The sequence below is a fragment of the Sinocyclocheilus rhinocerous genome, unplaced genomic scaffold, assembly GCF_001515625.1.
Source record: "Sinocyclocheilus rhinocerous isolate Xijiao unplaced genomic scaffold, SAMN03320098_v1.1 scaffold161, whole genome shotgun sequence".
In the NCBI taxonomy this organism is placed as follows: domain Eukaryota; kingdom Metazoa; phylum Chordata; class Actinopteri; order Cypriniformes; family Cyprinidae; genus Sinocyclocheilus; species Sinocyclocheilus rhinocerous.
In genome coordinates, this window is record NW_015627226.1 from 1,484,216 (window position 1) to 1,504,345 (window position 20,130).

General features: G+C 35.7%; 1 protein-coding gene across 1 annotated transcript in view; it reads left to right on the top strand.

The window, feature by feature from the left end:
- The window catches only part of LOC107722302 (deleted in autism protein 1 homolog), a 35,623-nt gene extending 22,053 nt beyond the window's left edge, over positions 1-13,570 (top strand). The window contains exons 3-4 of the mRNA XM_016530601.1: positions 6,802-7,105; positions 12,626-13,570. Of these exons, the coding sequence (XP_016386087.1) occupies positions 6,802-7,105; positions 12,626-12,966 (645 nt within the window). The 3' untranslated portion in view covers positions 12,967-13,570. The remainder of the gene's footprint in view (positions 1-6,801; positions 7,106-12,625) is intronic.
- Positions 13,571-20,130: the final 6,560 nt, after the last annotated feature.

The following is a 20,130-nucleotide window of genomic DNA, read 5'->3' on the forward strand; positions in this document are numbered from 1 at the left end:
AAAAAAAAAAAACTTTTTCCAGTCTTAATTATAACTTTTTTTTTTGCTGACAGCTCCCTTCTATCTGTATCCTTCTGTCTTTTCTTCCTCTGTAGCTGCAGCTGACAGGTATATTGCATCATGGATTGTATTGGTGTGAATTTGCTTTTTGTTCATCCTAGTGTGAATTCTGTTAAGTAATAAAGTCTGTGGGGCAAGACATTCTGGAGGAGTTAAAAGCAGAAATATGCTGCCTTTCGAAAAATTTTCTGTTAAAGTGCATATATTAATTCTTCCGTACATAAATGTGCTACCTGAGCTTTAAAATTGTCTACATAGTATTTTCAGCACTAGACAGATGATTATACATTACCATCATAGTTCCTGTGGATGACTTTTTCTCAGTCTCTTTCTGTATTTTACGAAAGTTACAGAGTTTTGCACATACAAGGTTCATGATTTTATCACACTAGTCTTACGTTTATTATGTGTAATGATTGCATCTTGTTTAGTTGAGGTTGAGAATGGAATCTGAAAAATAAAATTGCAGGTTGGTTTTAAACCACCATTACCCAAGTGAGCATCAGTATGCTGTATTACGGCTCCAACATACCCATATTTTTTAAATAGCACTGCTGTATTCTTTTACAGTTTGTCACTTGGAGCACAGCCATCTGTGCAGAGTTGATATTCCCTCCTCACACTTCAGCGCCAGTTTGACAGACTCTATAATTGCAGAGAGTGTGAGCAAACTGTAGACTTGGGAGCTTAGCAACCCAAATGGAAGTTGCCGTTCTTTATTAGTTGTCAATCAGATGTGTTTGTATTTAAAGAAACTTTACTGCAGATATTACAGGAACAGTCTTTCTTAAGCTACCAAGTCTTTTGGTGATCCACACTAACTCTCAGTTTCTGGAATTGGCCCTGTCAAGGTTGGAAGCAGGCTGGGTTTCATGACCAGATCTCATTAAGCTGCCTCTACACTAACTAGGGTTGGATTGATACCAACGTTTTAGCATCAGCACAATGCCAGACCCTTTGTATTGATACTAAATTGGTACCTCAATATTAGGGGTGGGCGATCTAAAGGTTTTATATAGTGATTGAGCTTGAGGATGTCTACGATCTACTTTTCAAGCGAATCGTAGAGATACTGTCTTTTATGTTCTCATAGTGCTGGGCGGTATACCGGTTCATACCGAATACCGGTTTTTATTTTTGTTATGATATGAATTTTGAAAATACCGCAATACCGGTATATGTCACTTAAACAACGTTCGGAACGCGACACTGTTTGAAAGGGGTGTTGCACTGTGGTGAGGGAACAGCTGTATGTGTTACTAAGCGTGAAAGTTCCGAAACTGAAGCTGTAGAACTAATAGAACGTGACGACACAGAAGAACTCATCCACAATATCCACATTGACCGCCACAAATATCCACCGCCCCCTGCCATCAGCTCCTGCGTCTCACACACACGAGCACGACTTTAGCACTAGATTTTGCAACTTTCAGACCCTTTTAGCGGATTTTTTCCATAGAATATTCATACTGACAAACCTAGCGACTTTTTTTGGATAAACCTTAGCTATGGTTCAGTTGGAAGATTTCGCCAGTGCTGTCCCGCGAACGTGAGGTCTGACTTTCCCGGAGAAGTGTCACCTCTCTCGGCGTCTGTTCTGTGCAGTGAGCGGCAGAGAAGCAGCGCATTCAGTTTGCCGCACCGCAGCCGACTCGTCAATAAATGAGTACAAAACAGCGTTTCCTAGCACTTGTCGCTTACTGATTGTTTGGAATTATAAATATGAGCGTAGTTCGTCTGTTAATATCACATGCACTTTTTTGTTTGTTTTTAAATTTTTTTTGTCACTCAGACGCAGGCAGTGCGCTGCATGAGACAAAAAAGTAATATAGCCAAAACAACCGCATAGCCACTCTTTAGTGTAGATGCATGTTGATTTTATCAGACGATGCCGCGATTATAAATGAGAGTGACTCCTGGTTAACATGTATTAAAAGGGGTCGTGTTTAGTCACTATTTAGTGTGGTATTTTTTGACAATATTCACTCATCATAACAGTAAAATAGGGCATTCTAAGTCAATATACTGCAGTATTTCCTCTCTCAATCAGTAGAAAATATGGTTAGCACCCGGTCATGCATGAAAAAAAAATACCGTCTTGTACCGTGAAACCGGTATAATTTTGAAAAATACCGTAATATAAATTTTTGGTCATACCGCCCAGCACTATGTTCTCATAATAATGTTAAAACTACAGCAGTGACTGCCTACTAGATGACTGTGACTGGCCAAATGATATCACACGTATCTATTATGTGTCTTACGTATGTAAGTGTGTGTACGTGTGTGACGTATTTGAAAAACATTAGGCCTAGTTGTGCGATGAATGAAATTTGAGTTTCAGTTTCGGTTTTAATAAAAAAGGTCTGTCTTGGCGAGTATTTACATAAAACAGTCAGTTATGTCGTAAATGAACACAAACAGATTGGGAAAGAAATTCGATGCATGTCAGTATATTAGAACTATGCATTCTGTCTTAAAGAGACAGAAGCCTAATAAACCTACTGCTGTCTGTGTCATTAAAGGTGACATAACACACACAGTTTCAGACAATCTCATGTTAATCTTGAGTACCTATATAGCAGTATTGCATCCTTCATATCTCCTAAGTACCGTACCGAGGGCGGAGCTAAAGAGTCACAAGCAATTACACGCTAATTGCCAACAAAACACAGAAATTTGATGCAGTTTTACTTACCGCCTGTGGTTCCAGCTTATGACCGGTATCTTTTATTTTATTTAATTCATCTGTTTAATTCATACAGTGATGCAGTGTTTTAAAGTTTTACAACTCAGGTTTTAATGATCATGTTGACAACTGATTGTTTAAAGCAATACTGTTTTTTTTAAACTGTGCAAATAGATAATTCATAGGCTTGTTCCAGTCTGGATATTCTCGATAGTACATCTCAAAATTGGGAAAATCACGATTCGGATCGTGGATCGTGATTTTGCTTTATAAGTGCGTGACATGATATTTTGGGAAGATCGCCCACCCCTACTCGACATAACCAAATGGTCAACCATTGAATATATGATTTGCATATCATATATTCAATGCATATATATATATATATATTTTATGCATTTATATTTAGGTTTTATGGGTCTTTTATTTCATTTCATTTCATGTTACTGCTATACCACAGCACTAACCATTGTTGGATATAGATGACTAACACCTGGCCCTCTGTCCTTATGTGGTGTTGATCGTGCTTTTATTAAAACAAACCTTTCACCTCCCTCCAACCACCAATTCCGTGCGTCACACAGCTATTTGGCCATTGCTGGCATTTATGAACGGGTTGAGTGCAAACAAGGATCTATTCTTGATGGGCTAGAATTTCCACTGGCTTGGAAAAACAAATAACTAACTTCCCTGAAATGGTTCTCTCTGCACGCATTGCTTGTGTTCGTCACCGATTCCATGCATTACCAACCTGACAACACTCTGTGAAGAAATTAGTCTGATTTTATTGCTTCTGAGACTTCAGGTGACAACAGATGACAATCACCTCTGATTTAATTTGCTCTTGAATGTGTTTGCAGCATTTTCATATTGTTTACAGCTGTGTTTGATGATTCACATGCTGTAATAGCATGTTTGTGAATTGAGGATCTCTTTGACCTCTCTTGGTAAAAAGTTGCATTTCACCATTGCATAGAAATAATTTCATATATTTTGAAGGTTATTGTCATCTTACAGAGTCCTTGACCAAAGTCAGAACTCTGTGGGTAAGAAAATAGTGTTAAGTGTTAGTCAGAGTCTCAATTATAGCAAGAACAGCACTTCAAGTTGGAAAAAAAAAAGAGAGGAGGAAGAAAAAGCTTGCTTCCGGACAGTGTTAAGCGGCCAACTGCAGCTCAACAGGTTTGTAGTGTGGAGTGCGGTTTTATTTCACAGAAATTTTTGGAGCTGTTTTTTATGGCAAAACCTGGTTTCATTTAAATTTATTATAGTGTATATGGATTTAGTTTTCCTTCACGTTTGGTAATGATGCAGATCCTTGGAAATTTGATAGCAGAGTGTAGCAGAACAGGACACAGGGTATTGACACAGTGATGATTGACAACGTCAATGCAAAATGTAAGCAGATAATGTTTAATACAATGAAAATAGGGCTTGACGTGCAAATAGTCACGAGCTGGCTGTGTGTTTCTCTGTCAAAATGAGGCTGTTGAGTTCCCTAAAGGAGAAAGTGGCCTGTAAACATTGTATACTGGCATTGAAAAATGTCATATTTATGAGTTTGCAAAATGCTACAAATTATTATAGAATTTTAAAAAATGTAGTCAATTGGTACATGAAAAATCAAAATATAAATGTTAAAAGTGGAGTAAACGGTGAGTTCTCTCTATGATGTTTCTCTATAATGTCTTTTTTTTGGGTCAGTGTCGGAAAAAAAAAACAGTAGGATTATTTTTTTTTTTTTTTTTGGTGGTCATCTATTATTTATAAAGTTCAGTCATTTGTAAAGTTTAATGTAGGGGCAACCACTTTCTGCACAGTGAAGTTTTTTTTTTTTTTTTTTTTCCAGGAACAAAACCTCATTCTCACACAGGACGTGGTCTTCCGCAGACATTTCACACTTTCAGAGAATGATGACGTGTTTCCAGAGGTTAAAAAAAATAAAAAATCTAGAGACACAATGTTCTCTTCTGTAATTGACTCATTTGTCATAGACTGAGCAGTTACACTTTTAGCACCTAATAATTCAGTTCGGTATTAAATCTAATTCCTAAAGCCAAAACATAGTTTTAGTAAAACTAAATAATCATCAAGATTACCATTACAGTTATGCTGGTTACAGCATTCCATTTGCATATATCCCTGTTGCGTTTTTATATCACTTTTGTTTGTTAACACAAAGTGCTGAAGAAACATCACCAGACAGCCAGAAAGAAGCTTTAGAAATAAATCGAAAAGCATCGTTGTTAATTTCCAACTATTTTGGATTCGCTAGATGTTGCACCACTCAGTTGCAGTGTCGATGATTTATACCCAATATACACTATAAGCAAGAAATGTGACAAACCTAGAATACCACTTTTCAAATCAACAAAGCATAGTAAATTAAATAGATTTATTCTGCAGTGTGGACAGCTTTGTTTATAATAATAGGAGCATTTGTATGCGTTAGAATCCAGAGCTCACACTGAACTGTAGCGCTCAAAAAGTTCTAAAAAGTTATAATCGGAGTGTATTGTAGCTTTGGTTGTTTTCTGTGTATAATTTACTTAAAATACAAAATAAAATAAAAGTTTTGTTTTTGATGCTGCTTTAAAGGCCAATGTGAAGTTCACCATTTAGTCTTAATTTACTAAATAAATAGCAATAAATAAATTCAGAAACAGTCTGTTTTGGATGTGTAGCTACACAAAAGATGTCAGATTCCTTACTCAAAATAGCATTTTTAATATTAATTTCATTAATCTACGATAATGATTGTGATTACAATGTCAAAGGAAATTGATTTTGTCAGTCAGTATCATTATTAGCATTAGAAATGGTCAAGGCAAGAGGAAAATACAGATCTTGTTCTGGGTTTCTGTCTCCACTTAATTCACTTGTGACCCCTAAAAGACTCAAGGACAGGATGAGTTTAACAGATTGGACACATCACTGAAATACCTCCTGCACTTATCAGATTTACGACATTTAAGAGTGTAAGCCGGTAAAATGTTATATATACAGTGGGTACGGAAAGTATTCAGACCCCCTTAAATTTTTCACTCTTTGTTATATTATATGACCGATTCGCTTTGCCAAAGGTCCCTCAGAAACGATGTATGTGATGAAGAGCAGGAAACATCCCCTCCACAGCATGATTCAGCCTCTCCAGCCCAGACCACAGAGGCCAGATGTCGGAGGCTCCGACTGGTTACCGAATGCTGTGTTTTGTCCTCTAAATTATTTGAATCTCTAGGATTAAAATTTAATAGTCACTTATCCATTTTTAATGACTCAACTTGAAATGGGGATATTGAATATCCACAGCTCTTAAGAAAAGTTTGGTACAGCTACTTTGCATCAAGATAATGATTGTGAAGTTTATCTATGTCTTAAAGGGGTCATATGATGCGATTTCAAGTTTTCCTTTCTCTTTGGAGTGTTACAAGCTGATTGTGCATAGATAAGATCCCTGAAGTTGCAAAGACTAAAGTCTCAAAACCAAAGAGATATTCTTTATCAAAGTTAAGACTCTGCCACGCCCCCCTAAAACGGCTCATTCTAACACGCCCCCACATATCTACCCCACTATGTGGAAATATTTGCATAATCCCGCCGCAAATGTGCACGCAAAGAAAGAAGGCATGGTGTCAGTAACCGCAGTTAGTGTTGAAGCAACCATGTCAGGGAGACGCTGTGTGTTTCAGTGCGAAAGCAAAAGCACTTTATTTGGATCACTTACAACAGAACAGCAATGCATTTTATGGACGACCGTTTCGTGAACCTAGGAGAGGAGGTAATGCGGAGTCTGAGAGAGGCGGGGCATAGAGGACCTACAATAATGTACAGTATTTTAAAAATAATGTGTTTTTTGAACATTAAAGCATGTCAACATATTCTGTTACACCAAAATACACAAAATAATGATCTTTAAAAAAGCATCATATGACCCCTTTAAATAGCATTTCTTTGCTCCAAATTTGAGTGGACATAGTGATTTTTACTTGTGTGTGTGAGAATGGAGAACTTTTCTCTCACCTTGAGTCTCTCCTCGTGTTTGATCTCTGCAGAGTTTTCCCTCTGATGAGGGCTGGCCGTTCGCCAAATACCTGGGGGCCTGTGGCCGGATGGTGGCGGTGAATTACGTGGGCGAGGAGCTCTGGAGCTTCTACAATGCACCCTGGGAGAAAAGAGTGGATCTGGCCAAGCAGCTGATGGACATCGCCGAGCAGCTGACCAACAACGACTTTGACTTTGCACTTTACCTCCTAGACGTGAGCTTCGACAACTTTGCAGTTGGGCCTCGTGACGGAAAAGTCATCGTCGTCGATGCAGAAAACATCATCGTGGCGGACAAAAGATTGATTAAGCAGAGTAAGTAACGACTTCACTCCAGCATCTCCATGCTCTTGCTTTACAGCATTAATAAATTGTGCAGGAAACTGTTATCCAGTTTAGACGGTGTGGTGTGGTGTTGTTGTTTTTTTCTTTTGTCTACTTTCATATGTTCTGACCCACTTTCAATTTTCCCTCAGATGGGCTGGTGCACCTGTTTTTTGTACTTTGCCTTCCCCATCAAAATAAATGTTTTTCAGGACTTTCAGGAGGAATTCGTTCATCGTCTGTTTGATTACGTCTTTAATTGATTTTTCCGTACATTTCTGCCATATGTACATTAACTGACAGTCACCACTTATAAGCTACCACTAAATATTGTAGAAACTTAATTTGCTGTAAAGTTGCTTTGCAACGATTTGTATCGTGAAAAGCGCTATACAAATAAACTTGAATTGAATTGAATTATCACAGTATTACAGACAAGGTAGAAACCTGCATGGGCCTCCCACACTGTCAGATTTGTAATTAAAGTCTCATTGCTGTTTGTTTTTTGGAACTTTTAAGAACTCTACACATGAATAAAGCACAGACGGCTTTCCTGTAGCTCTGTAGAGCCCAGGGTCGAAAATTAGTGGGAACTTGGTCAAAAATACACTCCAAATTCAAGATAAGGATGCAAAAAATTAAGTTAAAAAGAGTTGAGCATTATATAACAAGTCACACACATTTCTCTTGAGCTTATTCGTGCAATGGCCAATCATAGGGGTTTAGTCACCGCTGAAAACGCAGGAGTTTTGTTCAGTGCACGTGCTCGCTGACTGAATTCTGAATCTGCACTCGCAATAATTATCTAATCACAAAAAAACAAAGTGCAGATGCAATGCAAGTAAGAGATTAATTTTGCAGTTGTACACAGCTTCAGTGATTATAACAGGAGTTATTGCTTGAGTGCATAACTCATGCTAGACTTATGGAGATATAATTGTTGCATATTTCCAAATAAATAGATTATGATCCACAAATAAATAAAGAGATTAACAAAAATGAAACATATTGACAAATAAATAGAATGAGATCCACTAATAAATCTTAGTTTCACAAACATGAATTAAATTCACTAAAAAATAAAATTGTTACAAATAAAAAGCGTATACACAAATGTCTTTTTTTATGTCACAAACACATCTTTGCCTGGCATTCATTTGTGAATCGTGTCTTGTGCGTTTGTAGATCGCTCCCCCTACATTTGTGAATGGCTTTATGTACATTTTTAGTGTCAAGACGCTGGCAAATCCACACATGCATGGACTCCACCCACCGCCTACTCAAGCCAATCAGAAAACAGCCACATTTCACTGACCAGTCGTAGCACGTTCTCGCTATAACAATCACGTTTTGCTTTACAATCAGGGTGGTCTCTTCCTGAAATAACTTTCTAATTTATCTGCATTGGCTCTAATATGAAATATAAGGCCACAAAAATTGGTACAGCAAAATGTTTAAAATTGGATTTTGTTAGACCATTAGTCTGTGTATCAAGCCAGGCCACAGTATTATATTTTACGTGCCTTTGAAAATGCCAGAGAAACAAGCACTTTAAATCACGGCTATGTGAACAACGCTATACTGGATACAGATGCGTTATAGAAGCGTTGTGTTATTCAAGATGGAAAGAAAAGCATCAATAAGTAACTGACTAATAAATAACTGTATTCAACCTCATGATAAACATACGAGTTTGTGTAATAGGTTAAATTGCCGTCATTCAACAGCCAACAGCGTTTCCCATTTTTTTCAGTCAAGCCATTTAAATGATTTATATGAGCAGCTTTGTGGATCTAATGATGTATAAAGCATTGTAAATAATATTTTCAAACATTAATTAAAAGTATTACAAAGTTGCCATTGTTTGGGGAGGAAAAAATATACGTGGGTTCTTTTTTTTAACGATCAAAACTTGTTTCTGTTAACATTAGTTAATACACTGTGAACTTTATTAACATTTTTATTAACTAACATTAACAAAGGTTGATGTATTTGTTCATTTTTATTTGTAAGGTGTTACATGTTTAGTTTTTAATAACAGGTTAATAACATTTGGTGGGTGAATAGTTAACCCCCCCCCCAATCATTTACTCACTCTGATTTTGTTCCAAACCTGTATGAGTTTCTTTCTTCTGCTGAATACAAAAGAAGATATTTTGAAGATTGTCTCATCTGTTTCCGTCCATACAATGAAAGTCAGTGGGGCTCCTTTGTGTTCCATAGAAGTCATACTGGTTTGAAATGACATGAGGGTGAATAAATGATGAACTGTCTCTTTAATTTAAGATTTCCATGAGTTCTGGAACAATATTTTGTGCTGTTCCTCCATAAACCTCTGGATGTGATTCTCAGCACACACAGCAAAAGAGAAAAGCACCGAAGCCAACGTGTGCTCTGATTGGCTCTGGCACATTACCTCCCCTGGATCTCATAATTGGCTCCCATGAGAGTGATTGGCAGCACAGTGACTTCATTTTCTCTAATTAGTTATTGGCGTGATATTGAGCTGTGTCAAATGACCAAGACAGCAAATGCCGAACTCTTTAAGGCGCTTTATGACTCAATATAGTTTTGCTGATGAATAGATGTCACAGCCCAGTCTATTTCTGCACCCCACCACCTCCTCCTAGAAGATCCTCAGCTTTATCGATTTGTTCAGCATTACAATGGGTGGCTAGAGAAGAACTGCACCTGCTTTCAGAAGCAATTATTATTTGTCTTCTCACAGTGAAGAGCTGAATCAAGTCAATGTCTTTATTCTGCAGATCGTTCCATTTTAGTGTAGGTTGTGCTTTTTGAAGAAGATTGAAACTACAAGAAATAAAGCGATGTGTAATGATAAAGAGCTTTTTTTGTTGTTGTCTGATACACAGAATGTAACGGCAAGTTGTTTTTAAAAGGAAAAGCCAGTGGAATAAGGATTAGGCCGGATTGAATAAAAGTCAGCTGACTGAAACTAGGCATGTTGTGAAACACAGGAGAACTTGACTAGAAGTTCAATCATTGCTTCTGCAAAGGATAGTGAACTTGTGTTGAATGTTAACATGAAATTTACCCTATTTTTTCCCCTTAATACGTGTTCCTGGTCTCTTTTTTTTTTGTGCATTTTACTTGTATATTTATTTATTTTATTTTTTTACCTACAGCCAAATATTTAGCCATTGTTTTAGGCTAATGTTTTAGATAATGCAACCTTTTCGATGTTTTTAATTTGATTTAATTAATCGAGTCTTAATTTAAGAATTAAAAGAGTAATTAAATGCCAGTTTACGTTGTAATGAAATCTACTGCAAACATATGCAATAAGAATAGATTCAAAAATAATGTTAGGTGTCATGAAATGTTTAGTCTACCTGTTGAGTATAGGACCCCAAAGCAATTTGACTGAAAAGTACTCTTATCTGTGCCTGATCAGAAATCCTAAATCAGTCGTGCACTACCGTTACAAAGTTTGGGGTCATTACGATTTTTTCCTATTTAAAAAAAAACTACATATATTCACCACAGCTACGTTTATTTGATCAAAATACAGCAAAAAGAGTATTATTATGAAATATTATTACAATTTAAATTATTATTACAATTGTTTTCTTTTGTAATGTATTTTACAATTTTATTTTATTTTTTCTGTAATGACAAAGCTGGATTTTCAGCAGCCATCAGTCCTCAGTGTCACATGATTTATCATTCTAATATGCTGATTTAGTGCTCAAATATCATTTATTCTTCTTAATATTATTAGTTTTGGATTCTTTGATGACTGGAAAGCTCAAAAGCTTCATTTATTTGAAATCTTTTGTAACATTATAAATAGTCACTTAGCCTTTAGTGGTTTCTACTGAAGCTCAAAGTAAACTGGCCTACATGTTACATCAAGCTACCACAGCTACAAAATGATAACAGGTGTTAGGCTGTTTTGATTAACTACAACAAGATATTGCAATAACAGCTTTTGATTCGCTGGTACGAGCGGCTGCCCCCTGGGGTCCTATCTGAACGGTGCTGTGCAGGGGTCCTAACTCTTAATGACACCAGCGGTGTTTCAAAATGCTGATCTCATTCTGCTCTAGCTCCACTTCATATGAAATGAGTTTTGTTTTTGTTAGTTTGTTTGTTTTTCCTGTTTTAATTTTTCTGGATTCCATTTTAATGCTTAAATCAAATTTTAGTAATCAAAAAATTGCATGTCTAATGAATTTAAATCATGAAACGTTTAACAACACTTTATTAAAAGTTGAACAAAAATGGCATTTTTAGGGCCCTATGAAATTTTTCTTTCTCCCTCTTTTTGTTATTTATATATATATATATATATAATTTTAAAAATATATAATAATTCTGTGTTTAAATTGTTCTGGATTTCATGGTTACATTTTTAATTGTTAATAGTCAAATTTTTAATTTTAATTAAATCAAAAAGCAAGTCTAATCAATTGAATTCATTAAATTATTATCATTGATAATAAGCCCTATTAATTTTTTTCTTTATTATTGAATAATTTATTTATTTTTTTGTATTTATTTATTTTTGCCTGTTTTTATTTTTCTGGATTTAATACAAATTTATTATCAAATACGGTGGTAATCGAATAAAGGCATAAAACATTAAAAATGTTTTTAAAAAAAATTAACCACATGAAAATATATATATATATTTTTTCAGGTAAATAAAATGCTCAAGTTGGTAAATCGTGATATTCCTTAAAGTAATAATAACAAAATTATTTAAACTTATATTTTTAAGAACAGTCTACTGTGCAGCAGTAATATATTTCTGTCACAGCTTCTTGAAGTCAAACCTAACTTTTATTTTAACGGATTGTCATGAAGATCTTTGAGTTTCTATGCCTGCTTTATATGACATGACAGTGATTTTTTTTATTAAATGAAAAGGTTAAATGCTGGTGAAGTGAACCCTCAGAGCAGCTCTGGAGATGAAGTTCATGTTCATGTCCTCATACAGTGAGACGGCATCACGTGTGCTTGAGTTTGTGTAGTAGACAAAACTGCGCTGCTCATTGTCATGAAGATCTTTGAGTTTCTATGCCTGCTTTATATGACATGACAGTGATTTTTTTTATCAAATGAAAAGGTTAAATGCTGGTGAAGTGAACCCTCAGAGCAGCTCTGGAGATGAAGTTCATGTTCATGTCCTCATACAGTGAGACGGCATCACGTGTGCTTGAGTTTGTGTAGTAGACAAAACTGCGCTGCTCAATCACACAACAAGCAGACTTAATATTTAAATAGTCTTTTAATATTCACAAACACTTGATTTATTAGTCTAAATAATAAATCAAATTCAGTGACATTCTGTGTTATACTGTAATTTTTTAAATCATAGGGCCCAAACTTCAGTCTTCAATATTCAGTTCTTGAATATCCTGTTTCACCCAGAAACATGGGCTGCAAATGCTTTTTCATGTTGAGTTTGAGGTTTATTCTCATGTATTATTTTGGCAGATATTATGCACCGTTGGACTGTTTTTAAAAAAATTTTTTTTATCTCAGATAAACCAGAGAACTATGATGTGTGGTACGAGAGCCGCTACGAGGAATGCGACAAAGAGGCCTGTCTCTCCTTCTCCAAGGACATCCTCTGCTCTCGAGTCACCGTGGACCACAACTACTATGCTATCTGTCAGAACCTGCTCTCTAGATTCGCCACCTGGCGCGGCACCACGGGCGGTCTCCTCCACGACCCCCCCGCCGACTTGGTCAAAGACGGCCGCCTCACGGCTCTGCTGGATGAGTGCACCAGGCCTCAGAAACAGTACGGTCGCTTCCAGGCAGCTAAAGAACTGCAGGAGTACCTGACAGAACTCACACAGCTGAGCAATACTAACAGGTAGTGTCAAGAACAAGGGACATTCTGTGCCCCCATCCTCCTCAAAAAAGACCACTGAATTACTTTTACAAATGTGCTACCAGATTCTGGAACACATTCATTCACCTTCAAGGTAGTCGCTATTTCGTTGCCGCTATCAATCATGCCAACATTGGCTCCAGTCCTGTCCGGGGACTAATTAAAGAAGTTTGCACATGAACATGGATTAAAAGGTCGTGTGAAAATCAGCAGACTAGAAGCTCAAACTGCTATGATCACACTAGTGTGTGTGTGTGATTGTGTGTGTGTGTGATTGTGTGAGTGTGAGTGTGAGTGTGAGTGTGTGTGTGTGTGTGTGTGTGTGATTGTGATTGTGAGATGATTGTAATATCTGATGCTTCAGTGAACCCTTGCTGCCAATATAGGTTCTGATCAAGATCCTGTAATATGGTTTCTAATTAATTTATAAATTGAGTGCTGTAGGTGCACCGTGAGCAGGGGTTATACCTGAAGTGATACAGGGAGCTTTGTTTATATTTGGGTGAATCTTAACAAAAACATGTCCAGGTCATGTTTTAATCCAAAATAAAAAATAAAAAAACAGCTATTTGAATCAAATACATTACTCTGTTAGCCAGGAATATAATAATATTTTAGGACAATATTTTCATTGGTTTTTTTTGTTTGTTTTTTTTGCTGATTATCATAATGCCAAGATGTTTAAGCTTTTTGTTTGTTTGTTTGCTTGTTTTGTGTTTGGTTTTTTTTTTCTGTTTTTGATTAGTTTTATTAGGTTTTTTTTGTTTTTGTCGTTTTTCTTTTTTGTTGTTGTAAAACAAAAGACAGTAAAAATGCTGTTAATTTTTTTCTCAACTTAAATTTATAGCAATATAATTAAATATATTTTTAAAATATCAATTTAAATCAGTTTCTTTAAGCAAAATGAGATTTTTGGGTGAAATATTACTTGGACATGTTCTTGACAGGCTTTGAGATTCATCCATTTGTGTTTTATTTTAGTCCCTATATTCGATTAACCATCTGGTTTCTTTGCTACGGGAAGTCAAGTCTTGACTGAATTTGAAAGTGTGAATGGTCAAATTATGCCACTTATGGCAGGGAAATTTGATCAAGTCTTTTCTGTTACAATGAACCTTTTTGGTGAGACGTTGATGCTTCTTGTAAAAGTGGCATTCAATGCCAGTGATGGTAGTTGGATGACTTGATTTAAGAAACAAACCTGATTTGAAAATACAAAAAGGAGAACAAAATGGATTTGAAACAACTAAGTATGCAAAAATAAAAATACCAAAGAATATTGTCACCATCGTGTGGTTTATTTTATTATTTTTGCAATGCTTTGCTCAAAAGGGTAACCACAATAAAGCTCTTATTTTTCATGTTCCTGTCTTCATAAACATTTGTTAGTGTTGTTGTTGTTGTTTTTTTACCTTCTTTTTGGACCAATGCAGTTTAAATTCTCGTATGCCGGCAACCATGACATACCTTCACTTGCACTTGCGTTGTGTTTACAGAGACAAGTTGCACTACATTGTCAGATCATAGTTTTTCCTCATAGACCCTTTAATGTTTTGCCCTCTTATCAATTTTGGCTACATATCTTAATGTTCTTTGGGTTCATATTTTTAGGGTTCTTTCCCCCCTAATAATGTTACCTGTGTGCCATTTTTCATGTTTGGAATAAGCAGTATTGAGAGATGATTGAGCTTAATGAATTTTTTTTTTTTAAATTTCACATTTCATATTGCTTTGTAGGCATTCCAACGTTTGAAATCCCGTTTATGTTAAAATATGATTTATTTGTGCATTTTCTGTAAGAAAAGTCTGCTTTCTGTATGTGTTTGTTTTGAGACTGAGGAAAAGTCTGGTCGTACTGTGCCTTTCATTCAAAAGTTGTATTTTCGACTGGATACGAATATAAAATGATATTAAAGTATGTCTATACTTACCTGCTCTGATTTATTTTCTTTATTGAATCAGCAGTATTGAATCCATTATGAGGTTTGATAATGGCAAATATTCAATTTAAGGCTGCATCATTTTGATTCCTGAGGTAATAATAATCTTCAGGTGTGTGTGTCTGAAGACCTCCATATGGTTTCATCTGGAATGAAGCCAACACATATCCTGAGCAGGAGAGAGAAGTGTGAGAAGATTAAACTGAACAGAACATGACCCTTTTTTCCTTCAGCTTTAACAGAATGTGAATTGCTTTAGGATAATCAAGAATTATCAGGCGTAACATTATTTTTGTAAGCCAATATACTGTAAATGAATATAAAGTGTTTGCAGTGACTCTGGGCTAAAGTTAAACACATTCACCCATGGCATCTAAATATAGATTTCTTCCTCTGGTTGCAAAACCCATGGCAAGGATTAGAGAATACAGAGTCAGCGCCGCTCTGACAGTTCTCGAAATCTAGTGGAGAGGGAAAAATTGAGGGTAAAAAAAGACATCCAATATCCCAGACAGTCCGAAACCATTCATATTATTCACTCGTTTCATACACTCTAGGCTAAATCGAGCCAAACGCCAAACAAGCAAAAAGTTTCAGGCTTCTTAAAGGGGTTTGGAAAGTAGAAAAAGCACATGAGCACCGGTGTCCGACATGTTTTTATTAGAAACCTTTTATTTAGAAGCAATATTTGTGATTTTAAGCGGGACCTTTTTTTTTTTCAAACCACATAACAGCATACTACTTATCCTATGAAATGCTGAAAGGCATGTTTTTATGGCTAATAAATAATATCCACATTAAAATATACAAGATATCAAAACAAACACACGGTTAAGACATACAGTACATTACCATTCAAACGTTTGGGGTCAGTAAGAATAATATTGTGAAATATTACCATATTTTTACAATTTTAAATGAATATGTTCTATTTTAATATATTTTAAAATGTAATTTATTCCTGTAATGCAAAACTGATCTTTCAGCAGTCATCAAGAAACATTATTATTGTTATTATTTTTTTTATTATCAAGGTTGAAAAAATACGTGCAGCTTAATATTTAATATATTAAAATAACTATTGTTAAAAATTAGTTTACAATTATTAAAATGCCTATTGAAAAGTTGTGCAACTTTATATTTTTGTAGAAACGGATCATTTTAACAATAGTTTTCAGTATTAAATGAATTATACGTTTTGCTCAGTAATATAAATATCCATGATGGATAGAACCATCCATGATGGACAAAATGAGCATTATAAATATAATTTATTCAATGCTGAAAACTGTTTTGTTAAAAATATTTAATTTTTTTTTTAAATGACTGTTGAAAACAGTTATGCAGCTTAAAGGTAGGGTACACTCTAAAAAAATGCTGGGTTAAATACAACCCAGTGCTGGGTAAAATAGGGACAAACCCAGCAATTGGGTTGTTTTGGCCCAGCGGTTGGGTTACTACCCAGAAGGTTGGGTTAAACATTTAACCGCTAGGTCAAAACAACCCAATTGCTGGGTTTGTCCCTATTTTACCCAGCACTGGGTTGTATTTAACCCAGCATTTTTTAGAGTGTATAGGTGATTTCGGGGAGGCTAGCAATAGCAAGCGAGCTTTGAAAGCATAAGATCCCACCCTCCCTGCAAATCACTCTCCAAAGCCACGCCTCCTCCAAAACACATGAACGTGCACAGGCAGAGCAGAAGCTAACCAGCGACACGATGAAAGTCACCATTGGTGGAGGGTTGAATGCAACGCTGTCAGATTAGCCCATGTCTCATTCACTGGTAAGAGAACATTACAGTACAAAGAGCATAATAATGCAATAATAATGATTTCCATTCTCGCTCGGTCTGCAATAGCGTAATGGAACGCACTGATGATGTATCATGTCTGCGCGGACAGGGTGCATGGAGCTATGCAAATTGACAGACAGCCTGAGGGAAATGATTCGATGAACATTTTATGGTACTACACCTTCCACAGACGATATAAAAACATGTAGACCAAATTGCTATCGGGATGTGAAGAGACTTTCAACCAGTATAAAAAAAAAAAGTTTTTGAAGCAAATCACCTACCCTGCCTTTAATATTTCTGTAAAAAATATATATATATATATTTTTTTTTTTTTCAGGATTCTTGAATGAATAGAAAGTTTAAAATGACAGAATTTATTTGAAATAGAAATCTCGATGGCGTTCTACCATGTCTTGTTACAGAAAGAAGCAGAGAGAGGAAGAGAGGAACTTTTCCTTTAGACATGATCTGAATGTTACATAGCCTTGGTCAGTAATGTGTGGGCCACTTAGTGGCCATAAGTTCAGAAAACATAATTATTTCATTGACACGGCAGTCTGAAGATGTACAAGTCAAGATACTGGTCATGACCTCAATGTACAGTCTGAATGCAGTTTAAAACATGCTATTGTCTTTATTTTTATCTGATGGTGCACACTCTAAAAAATGCTGGGTTAAATACAACCCAGTGCTGGGTAAAATAGGGACAAACCCAGCAATTGGGTTGTTTTGACCCAGCGGTTGGGTTAAATGTTTAACCCAACCTTCTGGGTAGTAACCCAACCGCTGGGTCAAAACAACTCAATTGCTGGGTGTGTCCCTATTTTACCCAGCACTGGGTTGTATTTAACCCAGCATTTTTTAGAGTGCAGAAAGTCCATGCAGGGCAACCTTTGCCAATGTGAACTGAAGCCTCACAGGTTGTTGAGACTGGAGTTACTGTTGACTGCACCTTGAGTGAAAATGGAAAAGTGGATTTATGACAACTTTATATGAAGAACAGATCAAATTTTAGCCTATATATATTTTTTTCTAAAATCAAATTTGAACCATTGAGGTTTAGCATTGCATGTGTGCACTGAATAATGTACTGTTTTATTTGAATGGTGTTGCTTCAGAAAACACCAGATCCTAAATTAGAACACATCTGCACGTTATGGTCAGAGGACTGTCCAGCTGTGTGGGGTTATATAAACTGTTTCATTATCTGGATGTTTGCTCAGGTTTACAGAGTGAACTTCATGAATCAGTTTGGAAGTGGCAAATGTACAGCTGCGAATAATGTTATTCAGTCTCAACGGGAAACTTTTGCACATTGCGGCCACTTTGTTGCTGATTATGCAGACAAAAACATCACATCATAAATGTCAGCATGTACTCGGAAGAACCACATGGCTGTGGTTTTCTGAAATTTGAGCTGTAAGCACAGATGTTGCACCTATATTTCACTGTAAATAGGGGCAGCAGGAAAGAAGCAAATGAGCAGCTTCTGGAGGGGAACTGTACTGTTTTTTCTCTGTGCGGAGATGACAAACTGAGTGATAATAAAGATAAAACTATTGAGATTTAAATGACAAGCACCTGATCTGACAGTGACGACAACACCATAAGCTGCTCTATATCTACCATCAACTGAGAGCTCAAATCAGAACGCACAGAAGCTCTATCTAAACCGTAGCTATAGACTACAGCTGCCGTCTGTGGCAGCATCTAACAGTATATAAACTCATAAATGACTGATTTTGGCACTGTACACAGGCATTAACTCTGAAAGATTGATTTCAAAACTGGTGATGTGTGAGGATATATTTAATTATCTTTATTTTGCTATACTGTATTAATATACAGTGGGTACGGAAAGTATTCAGACCCCCTTAAATTTTTCACTCTTTGTTATATTGCAGCCATTTGCTAAAATCATTTAAGTTAATTTTTTTTCCTCATTAATGTACACACAGCACCCCATATTGACAGAAAAACAGAATTGTTGACATTTTTGCAGATTTATTAAAAAAGAAAAAGTAGGCCTACGCAAATGTAAGTACACAAATTTAGGGGTAAAATTGCAATTGTTTAAAATGATTTTAACCATTTTATAAATATTTGTCAGAAGGCTCCAGCCTCCAGCATCCCTGTGACTCTGGACAAGCTTCGGAAATGGATGGATGGATAGCTCAAATTGAGGTACAGTAGCACATTTTTTTTAACAATTTAAACAAATTTTCTTTAAAAAGTTTTCAGAATTAAATTATATTTATCATCAACATATCCTCCACCATCTTGGCTTTATATTTTTAAGTGAACTAAATATAGCACACACAATTCTGGGGTGAAATATTCAGTTTTTAAATTATTTTAATTTAATTTTAATCAGTATTGAATGAATTAAAAGTATGCTTAGTAAAAAGTATAAAGCCAAGATGGTGAATAAAATGCGGATTATACATATAATTCACTGCTGACAACTATTGATAAAGACTAACTATTTAAGCCCCAAATAATGAGCCTTGAGGTGAAATAATCTGTTTTTAATTATTTTAAACAATTATAGATATTTGCCAGCACTGAATAATTTATAAGTATATTTATAATCCACATTTTGTCCACAATCTTGGATGTTTATTATTCACTGAGTTAAGTATATATATTACACAAATATGGGGATAAAATATTCAAAATAATTTTCTAATTTTAAACTAATTTTACTGATAATTTCCACTATTGCATGAACTATAAGTACACTTTTCATTCACCATCTTGAAGTTATATTTTTCACTTAACTAAATGCATATAGCATGCACAATTTTGGGGGGAAATAGTCAGTTATTTTAAACTTTTTTTAAATTATTAGTATAATTGCTTGCTTTCAGTAATTAATGTTGTTATAAGTATATAATCAACATTTTGTCCATCATCTTGTATTTACATGCATTATGGGACTGCCTTTCCTGCAGAGGATACATGCGATGCTGCCTTAGAATTTGGTAATAAGACAGTGTCTTAAGTGGCAGCATAATGAATTTGCCTACCATTTGAAAGGAACTTTGCATCTGAATTATGCCTATTATATCTTAAAATGGTGCGTATGGAGGCAGATCACTAGGTCTTGGAACAGAGCTGGAGTCTTTTCTGTCAGAACAGCCCTATAAGATAGCCACAGGCACTGAGGTTAGAGAAACAGAGAGTGCTTGGAAAACCAACACAGTGGGGTGTCTGAACAGCTGTGCCCCCATTACTCTCACTGCCCACATGACCACCCTACAGAATTGACCTGAGCAGAAGAAAAAAAAAAAAAAGGGAACAGCAAACTTCAGAAGTCTTAGTTTTATTTAAAGGCAGAATTCACTGACAAAAAAAAAAAAAGTCATTTACTCTCTCTAATGTCACTCTAAACTCTTATAGCACTCTTTCTTT